We start from the raw sequence: 9,727 nt of genomic DNA, 5'->3' as shown, positions 1-9,727 counted from the left end.
GCCTTCTGTGTGCAGTAGCCCCCATAATACTTACCTGAGCCCTCTCTCTGTCCAGCAATGTCCACGAATCCCTCAGCTGTCCGGGACTCTCCCTCCTGATTGGCTGAGAAACAGCAGCGGCGCCATTGGCTCCCGCGGCTGTCACTCAAAGTCAGCTAGCCAATCAGGGGAGAGAGGGGGCAGGGCCGAATGGCAGCTCCATGTCTGAATGGACACACGGAGCTGCAGCTCAACTCGGGTGCCCCTATAGCAAGCTGCTTTCTGTGGGGGCACTCGACAGGAGGGAGGGGCCAGGATCACAGGAGATGGACCAGAGAAGAGGAGGATCGGGGCTACTCTGTGCAAAACGAATTGCACAGAGGAGGTAAGTATAGCATGTTTGTTATTTTTTAATTTTTTTTTAAACATGCCTTTACAATCACTTTGAAGGGTTACTAAACACTTGCGTTTTTTTTTGCTTTTTTTAAAATAACAAACATGTCATACTTACCTGCACTGTGCAGTTCGTTTTGCACAGAGTGGCCCCGATCATCCTCTTCTGGGGCTCCTCAGCAGCACTAGTAGCTCCTCCCCGCGTCAAGTGCCCACATCCGAAAATTGCTCTCCTTCGGTGGACACCAGTGTGGGCGGTCTCCTGAGTCCTGTTTCTGCTTCCATTCACACAGAAAGCAGGACTCGCCCCCTCCCCCCTGCATCATTGGATTTCATTGATAGCAGCGGGAGCCAATGGCTGCGCTGCTATCATTCTATCCAGTCAGTACAAGAGACACCAGTTAGATAACTAAATCGGGGCCACTGGGGGGGCTGCAGCGCCACAGAAGGTTTTTCAGCTTAATGCATAGAATGAAAAACCATGAGAGTTTACAATCCCTTTAAGTAACAGTTCATCCCAGTCCTGAAGCAAAAGTGATTGCAATTAGCAATTAGTAATAAAATTCAGCATTATGCAAAGATCACCACGCTCACCACACAAATGTGAAGAAAAATTTGCTGATGGGAAGCCAGCAGAGTTTCACCTCATTCACTAAGCTCTATGGATAATTTCTTTGTAAAGTGCAACTTTCCTTGCAAAGTGAACAGACTTTTTGCCTTTAGTAAATTCCTTTGCAAAGTGCAACTTTCCTCGCAACGTGAACAGACTATTTGCCTTTAGTAAATCAATTCCTATGAATGGTAACCTTTGTGTAGTAAGATTTGGAAGAGCGTAAAAAGAGTTCATACTGCTTGCAGACCCAGAAAGGAATAGTAAGCATAATTAAAGCCCAATTAAAGACTCAGTAAATATGCAATCTGATAGGCATTGTACCAAGAGCCTTCAATCTCATAATTTTATCTCCAATTCCCTTTACAGCAGTTGGGAAGGGTGCCTAAATATGACTGTGCAGTCTAATAGGCAGCAATATAACACCCAGTGCTCTCTGTAATCAGCACTCAGTAAAGACCTGTGGGTTGATTTACTAAAGGCGCTTGTGTCAATGGCTGCGCTGCTATCAATCTATCCAATCAAGAGCTGGGACCCCGTGGAGAGAGGGACAGTGCATCCCGAAGAAGAGATGAAGGGGCTTAGTGAAAGGGGGAGCTGGGGGGCCGATGACTGCCAGGTGTTTTTTCACCTTAATGCATAGGATGCATTAAGGTGAAAAAAACACAAGGGCTCATGCACACTGCAGATCAAAGAAGCTTAAAGAAGCTGCTCCTACAGGCTTTTGAGCTTTTTTGAGCTCTTCTTTCTTCTGCCTTTTTTCAAGCAGAAAAGACACCCAAGTGCACAAAAACACAGAAAAAATTGCGAAAGAGAATGATAAAGCTCAAAGAAGCTCAAAAAAACACACAAACAAATAGAAAAAAAAATTGCTGAGGTTTGAAAAAAAAAACAAAAAAACGCTTATGCTCAAAAAAGTTCAAAGAAGCTCAATAAAAACATGCAAAAGAGCCCAAAAAAGTACTAGCTCCCTTAAGCTGAAATAAAAGTTCAAATTGCTGTAAAAGCAGTTTTTTTTTTTGAGTTGCAGTGTGCATGAGCCCTAACGAGAAATAAAAAGGTTTGCAGAGAGAGAAAAAAAAAAGATGATAGCAAGGTCAAAGAAAATTTTAGGGAGTAAAAAAATAGGTAAAGGGAGAAAAATAGCTAGAGGGAGTAAAAAGGTCACACGCCAAGGACATACCTGTAAAGTTCATGCAACTTCTCCTGTCTTCATAACATGCTTAATTCTAGAAAGGAGCTCACTGCGTATAGAAGACTCTAGTTTTTTTGCATTGAAGTGCAAGCAAGCATCGTGACTAGTGTAGTCTGAATGTTCCCCTTATACTATTCCTTATCTATTAGAAACGAGACCACACCATAGGTTGGAGTAAACTGGCCACAACAGCCTTTATTAAACATAACTCAAAATTACTCCAATAACTTGTAAATATGAAAATATATAAATATATAAATATATATATAAATATATAAATAACTTTATTAACATTAAACCACATTTTAATTAACATTAACTGCCCATTCTGGTGATCTCTGACGGTGACCACACTTAAGCCAATACCCAATCACTGCGGTACACCTGACCAACTTCCCAAAGGCCTCCACCTGTGACCGGTCGGAGACAACTTCCGCCAGTGAACATAACCGTATTCCCTCCAACGTTCAGGAATACCCAGAGGGGCCGATCGTTAGATGAGCCCCCCACACCCTCAGATCCCTTCTGAGTACCTGTCTACCGTCAGAAACCACCAGAAAACACACCGCCAACACGAAAAACTTTCAGCTGCCGTGACAACCGATGAAACCTGCAAAAGAAGAAAAAGACCAGCAACAAAACACCACAAAACAAACACATAACAATAGGGCGGGAGGGTGGGAAAAACTGCCTCCTCTGTGTCACACTGGGCTCCGAATGATTCCTTAAAGCCACACCTCTCCCTTTTATGTGACCCCTCCCCTACACTGAACTTGTTTCCTGCAAACCTTTTCCTGAACTCCACCCATAAAGCTTAACCCTCTGTGTCCCTCATCCACACTGTCATGTCCAGCACTCCTTATATCATTGCATTCATAATCCGTGCTTCTCTTGACTAGTGTAGTCTGAATGTTCCCCTTATACTATTCCTTATCTATTAGAAACGAGACCACACCATAGGTTGGAGTAAACTGGCCACAACAGCCTTTATTAAACATAACTCAAAATTACTCCAATAACTTGTAAATATGAAAATATATAAATATATATATAAATATATAAATATAAATAACTTTATTAACATTAAACCACATTTTAATTAACATTAACTGCCCATTCTGGTGATCTCTGACGGTGACCACACTTAAGCCAATACCCAATCACTGCGGTACACCTGACCAACTTCCCAAAGGCCTCCACCTGTGACCGGTCGGAGACAACTTCCGCCAGTGAACATAACCGTATTCCCTCCAACGTTCAGGAATACCCAGAGGGGCCGATCGTTAGATGAGCCCCCCACACCCTCAGATCCCTTCTCAGTACCTGTCTACCGTCAGAAACCACCAGAAAACACACCGCCACAGCCCGAAAGGGTGACCCCCTCAACCTTGAGGGCCGCCCCACACCCGAAGAGCTTTCTGTATGCCCTCCTGTAAGCCAAAGGACCAGAGGTCAATCCCCACATCCGATAGATGAACGCCATCCCGCCTAAGATAAAGCCCTACATTCACCTCCAATTCCCTGTGTCTTACCACAATGCCCCCGTTCTGCACTACAAACCGCCCAACAACCTTATTAACCCTAATCCTGGTTTTCTCAAGGCTGGCTAAAGACCTGGCCCCCCGCCACACCGTTCTGGCCACAATGTCTGACCACACCAAAATGGTGCCCGGGAAAAGGACTCGCATGCGCAACACATCAGCCTTGATATCCGCCAAAATGTCCTTCACTTTCCGAACTCCCAGGTCATTGCCCCCCGCATGAACAACCAGCACATCCGGGGGCCTATCCCTCAAAGCGAAACGCTCCACCTCCCTCATGACACGCTCCCACCTCATGCCCGGGAAACCCAACCACATCACCCTAGCTACCTCCCTGGGGATACCTAATTGCCTGCCTGCTGGTAGAGAATCACCTCTCCTGGCCCCCCAGCAGACGTACGAATGCCCCAGGATCCAAACGAGGCGTTGAGAACCTCCATCTGGAATGAAAACAAGAGAAATAACACAACAACCAAAGGAATGTCACAAGCACAGTCCTCCCCCCCATAAATCCCACAGCAAACAACCCCCAGCCGCACCCTCCTTACCCCAGTAGCAACTGCGGCCGGACATAGGACCGGAACCTCCGGGACTCCCATCTACCAATCCGGCGAACCACCGCCTCCTCCAGCCCACATCGAGCCGCCTCCGTGGCCGCCCCAATCCGAAAAGAGTGGGACGCGTAGTCCCGCTCATCCAAACCCACCGCCCTCAGGCATTGCCGAAAGACCGACACAAACTGAAAACGGGATAGAAAAGAGCCCTCCTCGTGCACCAAAAAGGGGCCCGCCCTCCCAGGCCGCACCGCCCGGAAAGCCCGTACCGCCGCCACCGGGCACACTACCGAGCCCGGCAGGGCGAGCAGCGTAATCGCCACTCCCTTGCCCCGTTGATCAGTCTTAGACCTACGCAACCGTATACTCACCCGATCCGCAACCACCTGCACATCCTGATCCAACAGACCCCCAGCCACCCGTTTTGAGCGACACACCAACTCCCCAATCCTAAAAGCCCCATAAAACGCCAACGAAAACGCTGCCGTAAACAGGACGGTCTCGTAAGCAGACGAGCAAACGTCCACCAGCCGAGAACAAATTGCCACCAGATTGTCAAATGACACCGGCCGGCGCGCATCCCTACCCTTCCAATCCCTCCTGTACCCCTTCAACGTTTGCCTCACCCAAAAATCCTTCGTCCCGTCCGGCTCCCCCCACAGTTTGAACAAAAAGGCCAACCCCGCCAGCTTCCGCTCAATAGATGCGGGAGACAGGCCCGTCTCAATGTTCCGGGCAACCCAGTACAATACCACCCAGCGCCGGTCGGAGCCCCGACCAGCCACTCCAACCTCCCGCAGGAACGCCCACCATTCCGCCCACACTCTAGAATAAGCGGACCATGTAGCCTCACTCAACGACCTTTTTAACCAACCTGCGGCGATTCCAAGGGAAGTTCCCACATCCACCCGGGGCATGGCGCCCCCGACTCCTCCGCTCCCGGCGCCAGCTGCCGGAACTTGTCCCACTGAAAACGAGAGAGCGAGTCAGCCAAAGAATTCTCCACCCCAGGTATGTGCACAGCATAAACGTAAACATTGAGCCGCAAACAGCGAAAGACCAGGTGTCGCAGCAGCCGGATGACCGGGGGGGAAGAAGCAGTCATCCGATTGAGGACCTGGACCACCCCCATGTTATCGCAATTGATGCGCAACTTCAAATTACGAAACTCCGCCCCCCACAACTCCAATGCCACCACTATCGGGAACAATTCTAGCAAAACCAAATTGCCCAACAACCCCGCAACCTCCCATGAGCGTGGCCAAGGTTCCGCACTCCACCGACCCCGGAAAAATGCCCCATAACCCGTTGAGCCAGCCGCGTCAGTAACCAACTCCACATCGAAGTTGCTCATTGGCCCCGACATCCACATAGCCCGCCCATTATACGACTCCAAAAATTCATGCCAAGCCCGCAGGTCCTCCCGGTGTTCCCTTCGCAAACGCACAAAGTGGGTAGGGGAGGTTACCCCGGCAGTGGCCCCCGACAGCCGTCGGCAGAACACACGGCCCATAGGGATGATCCGGCAAGCGAAATTCAGCTTGCCCAACAGGGACTGCAGGGCCCGAAGCTGAACCTTCGGCCGGCCCTGCATGCCTGCCAACTCCGCCTGCAGATCCCGTAATTTATTCTCTGGCAATCGACACTCCATTGCCATAGAATCAATCACGATTCCCAGAAAACTCAATTCCGTCACCGGGCCCTCCGTCTTATCCCCCGCCAACGGCACCCCGAACCTGCCCGCAATGTGCTGCAACGTGGACAGAAGAATCGCACACACATTGGAGGCAGGCGGGCCCACGCACAGAAAATCATCCAAATAGTGGATGACCGACTCCAGGCCCGAAACATCTCTCACCACCCATTCCAAGAATGAACTAAAAGCTTCAAAATAGGCGCATGAAATGGAACAACCCATGGGCAGGCACAAGTCCACATAAAACTTGCCCCGCCAATGGCATCCCAACAGCCGGAAGCTGTCCGGGTGGACCGGCAGAAGGCGAAACGCCGATTCCACATCCGCCTTGGCCATGAGAGCCCCACGACCATACCGCCTGACCCACCGTACCGCCGCGTCAAAAGACGTGTAGGAAACCGTACACGCCTCCGGGTCAATGAAATCATTGACCGACCCCCCTTTCGGAAAAGACAGGTGATGAATCAAGCGAAACTTCCCCGGCTCCTTCTTAGGAACTACACCCAACGGGGAGACCACCAGGTCCCCCCACGGCTGCACTTCGAAAGGACCACCCATCCGGCCCAGCGCCACCTCTTTACCCAATTTATCATCCACCACCCCCGGGTGATCTAAAGCCGAACGCAAATTCCTGGCCAACGGCGGCACCCCTCCCAAAGAACAGGGAATCCTAAAACCGTCCCGAAAACCCAGAATTAACCCCCGCGCCGCCGCACCATCCGGATACCTATTTAGGAAAGGAAGCATCCTTCCCAGGTTCACCGGCGTCATCCCTTTTTTGACCGGCGGCACCGGCACGCTGACCTTTTTTGAAACAGCGGGACCGGGGGTGGGTGCCGCCGCACCCGGAGCACTCATGCTTGAAGCGGCACGCGCCTCCGAATTTACAAGCCCCTTCATTGAAGGGCCAGCACACCCCCCACTTCTTTCCGGCCGGCAGTCCCGAGGAAGACGCACTCCCGGCCCCCCCCTGAAGAAACGGAGTGGGCGCCCGCGGAGCAGACATAAGCCTCATCCAGAGGCTTATGTCCTTGTGATCCCACCGCAGGTCAGCCCGCACTGCCTTACGCTGACGAAACTGCTCATCATAGCGCAGCCAAGCCAGCCCTCCATACACTCGGTGAGCCTCCCCAATCGCGTCCAGGTAACAAAATAACGCCGAGCAATGCTTTTCCCCTATCACGCTAGCTAAGATAGCGAACGCCTGAAGCCAATTTGCAAATGTGCGCGGGATCAGCCGATACCTACGTTTTTCCTCGTCGTCCTTCTTGGAACTGTCCGGCTTAACCCTGTCCAAATTAAATTTCTCGAGGGGGAGCAAAGAGAAAATCTCCACATACTCACCCTTGCCGATCTTGTCCCGCACCTCCTGCTTCAAATGCGCCCCCAATGGGCCTTCGAAACAAACATAGACTTCGCACCGGGCAGCATCCGCGATCCTAACCAGGTCAGACCGCGCCCCCGGGTCCGTGGGCACCGGGGGGACCCCCGAGCCCACGGCCCCCGCATCCATGCTCCCCGACACCGCAGCAGGCGGTGAATCCCGCGCAGGAGTGACCTCCGCCCCCCCGGCCCCCCCCACATTACCCATCCAGGGGGCCACCTGAGGCGACCCGGAGCCCCCAGCAAACTTACCAACCAGGGCCTGCAGCCCCCCCAACAGCTCCTGCAACTGACCTGACGGCCCCCCCGGGGCCACAGGCCCCGCCCCCTGCGCTGAACCTGCCGAAACCCCCCCCAATACGTCCCGGGATCCCGTGGGTACCGCACCCCCCTGCGCCACCCCCATCAGATCCCGCAAGGCATCCGCCAGCAATGTAGACTCCCGCAACTTACCCGGGCCCCCAGGGGCCTCGGCGACCGGTACCGGTCCGGGTGCAGAAAAGGACCCCTCCTCCTCCTGGGACAGCTCGCTCTCCGAACCGACCTCTCCAGCGCGCACCGGGGACGCGGCCATCCCCCTGTGCTCCGCGCGGTCCATCCGGTCCCTGCGATCCGGGACTGCAGGCAATGTCCTCCTCCCCCCGCCGCCCCCGGCATGCCGGCGTCTAAAACCAGCCCTGCCAGGCACCTTGGCAGCCTTTTGCGACCCACCCTCCCCCCCCTCCAGCATGTGACCCCCCCGGAGCGCCCCCCTCCCCCCCACCGCGCGGATGCTGGCCCCAGACCCAGCATGCCGCAGATCCCCCGCCACGTGCACCCCCCCTTGGCCTGCCGACCCAGAGCCATCCACACTCCCCCCCACCTCCACCGGGCCCCGTGCGGTCCCGGCGCCATTTCCATGCGGCCGCGAAGCCCCGCCCCCCTCCGGTCGGCGGCGCAACGACCGCCCGGACCGGGGGGAGCCGAGAACCTGCCGTTTTGCCGGGGGGACCGATCGGTCCACCCCCGGGCTCCGGGAGTCACGAGGCGGCCGAGGAGTAGGCCCAGGAGAAAAACGCGCCGGAGGCCGAGACCTCCGCGCGCGCAGTGGAACCTCACCTGTCCCGCCGCCGTCCACATCGCCGTCCGCCAGGTCACCCACACGTTCCCGCAGCCAGTCCGCACCGTGCACCTCCGCCGCCCGTCGCAGCCGCGCGAAGAGTCCCTCGAGGTCCGCCATAGCAGAGGAGCAGCGAAAAAACTGCCTCCTCTGTGTCACACTGGTCTCCGAATGATTCCTTAAAGCCACACCTCTCCCTTTTATGTGACCCCTCCCCTACACTGAACTTGTTTCCTGCAAACCTTTTCCTGAACTCCACCCATAAAGCTTAACCCTCTGTGTCCCTCATCCACACTGTCATGTCCAGCACTCCTTATATCATTGCATTCATAATCCGTGCTTCTCTTTCTGTTAACATACTGTGTGTGAGATATATTTTTAAAGTGGTAAAGGCATAAAGTAAGGCAAAGGCATAATGTGCTAGTATGCATCATATACTAACACATTATAAAAGACTTAGAAACAAAGCCATCCAATGACGCGCTGTCACTGCTGACAGGGCTTCCATCTTCACCTAGTCTTCTTTCCAGGTTCGATTGAATGGCCGAGTCGTGATTACGTCACTCCAGTGTGCGGGACTCATGGATGCGGCACAGGGCTCTGATGGAACAGGACGGGTATGCCGTTCCTTCAGAGCGCTAGTGACGTCACCGGCTTTTGCCCACTAGAATAACTCCTAACCGGTGCATGTTTAGGCAATATTCATTTAACCTACAGGGAAGCTTTATTATAAGCTTCCCTGTAGGTTAAAATACAAATGGAGAGTTTACTACCACTTTAATGGCTTTTGAAAAGTGTTTAAGTTGTAGTCCAAGCATGTAGGTGATGGACCATATTGGAAATGGTTTGCCTCTAAATCATGTCAGAAGGTGCTGAACCAAATGCCCGATAAAAACTACAATTGGACAGGCCCATAAATGTGAAAAAGAAACACATTCCATACATTGCCAACACTTGTCTGGTGCACTGAAAAAGTAGAGTGAAGCCTCATACACACGATCGGATTTTCCGACGGGAAATGTGTGATGACAGGCTGTTGGCGGAAAATCCGTCCGTTTGTACACTCCATCAGACAATTGTCAGATTTTCCATGGACAAATGTTAGCTAGCAAGCTTTCAAAGTTTCCACAGACAAATGTCTGTTTTCGGATTTTCCAAGTCGGACAAAAGTCCAAAACACGCATGCTCGGAAGCAAGGACGAGCCAGAAGTGGTCGGTCTTGTAAACTAGCATTCGTAATGGAGAATTAACATTCGTGACGTGGCAAATTCTGAAAT

At 52.6% G+C, this 9,727-nt stretch overlaps 1 protein-coding gene across 2 annotated transcripts; it reads right to left on the bottom strand.

The window, feature by feature from the left end:
- Positions 1–2,347: 2,347 nt before the first annotated feature.
- LOC143935672 (integrase/recombinase xerD homolog) lies at positions 2,348–8,608 on the bottom strand. 2 transcript variants are annotated; one of them, XM_077459713.1, is made up of 2 exons: positions 8,450–8,608; positions 2,348–5,239 (listed from the first exon to the last, which is right to left on the bottom strand). In XM_077459713.1, exons 1-2 carry the CDS (start codon positions 8,568–8,570, stop codon positions 4,263–4,265), a joined length of 1,098 nt encoding a protein of 365 aa, XP_077315839.1. In that variant the 5' UTR covers positions 8,571–8,608; the 3' UTR covers positions 2,348–4,262. The 2 variants fall into 2 exon arrangements, with proteins under 2 accessions (XP_077315839.1, XP_077315838.1); XM_077459712.1 differs by lacking the exon at positions 8,450–8,608 and adding an exon at positions 7,805–8,041.
- Between the last annotated feature and the right edge of the window lie 1,119 nt (positions 8,609–9,727).

This window comes from Lithobates pipiens, unplaced genomic scaffold (assembly GCF_037356315.1).
Source record: "Lithobates pipiens isolate NorthernLeopardFrog02 unplaced genomic scaffold, aLitPip1_a1.2 Scaffold_28, whole genome shotgun sequence".
Classification (NCBI taxonomy): domain Eukaryota; kingdom Metazoa; phylum Chordata; class Amphibia; order Anura; family Ranidae; genus Lithobates; species Lithobates pipiens.
This window is presented reverse-complemented; position numbering and strand designations above follow the sequence as displayed.